Consider the following 488-nt stretch of genomic DNA (forward strand, 5'->3'; position numbering starts at 1 on the left):
CCCCCCCACACACACACACACGCACAGGACGTGTCTGTTGTTGACCTGACCGTTGTCCTGGAGAAGCCCGCCAAGTACGAGGAGATCATGGCCGAGCTCAAGGCCGCCTCGGAGGGCCCCATGAAGGGCGTACTGGGGTGAGCAGCGAGGACGGGACAGGAGCCAGGAGTGGTCAGCAGAAGGGCGGCGGGGACGACGCAATGTGGGATTGAGCGGCTGGTCGCCTGCTGAGTTCCGATACCACCGACGCAGGCTGTCCTTGATACCAGTGCCTTCGCGCCAACCACCTTTGCTCGTGTGATTCCGAGCGGCCCCTGAGCCTTGAGCCCCCCCTTCTCTCGCGAATCTGCCCCGCAGCTTCACCACCGACGACGTGGTGTCGTCCGACTTCATCCACGACGCCCACTCGTCCATCATCGACGCCAAGGCCGGCATCCAGCTCAACGACTCCTTTGTCAAGGTGGGGGCGGGGCGGCCCGGGGTGGGGC

The 488-nt window shown here is 65.2% G+C and overlaps 1 protein-coding gene across 1 annotated transcript in view; it reads left to right on the forward strand.

The window, feature by feature from the left end:
- Nucleotides 1-87: 87 nt before the first annotated feature.
- MNEG_6421 (glyceraldehyde 3-phosphatedehydrogenase) overlaps nucleotides 88-488 on the forward strand; it is a gene marked incomplete at both ends in the record, with an annotated part of 1107 nt that continues 706 nt past the window's right edge. The window contains 2 exons of the mRNA XM_014045107.1: nucleotides 88-137; nucleotides 358-460. Of these exons, the coding sequence (XP_013900561.1) occupies nucleotides 88-137; nucleotides 358-460 (153 nt within the window). The remainder of the gene's footprint in view (nucleotides 138-357; nucleotides 461-488) is intronic.

Source organism: Monoraphidium neglectum, assembly GCF_000611645.1.
Source record: "Monoraphidium neglectum strain SAG 48.87 unplaced genomic scaffold scaffold01039, whole genome shotgun sequence".
NCBI lineage: Eukaryota > Viridiplantae > Chlorophyta > Chlorophyceae > Sphaeropleales > Selenastraceae > Monoraphidium > Monoraphidium neglectum.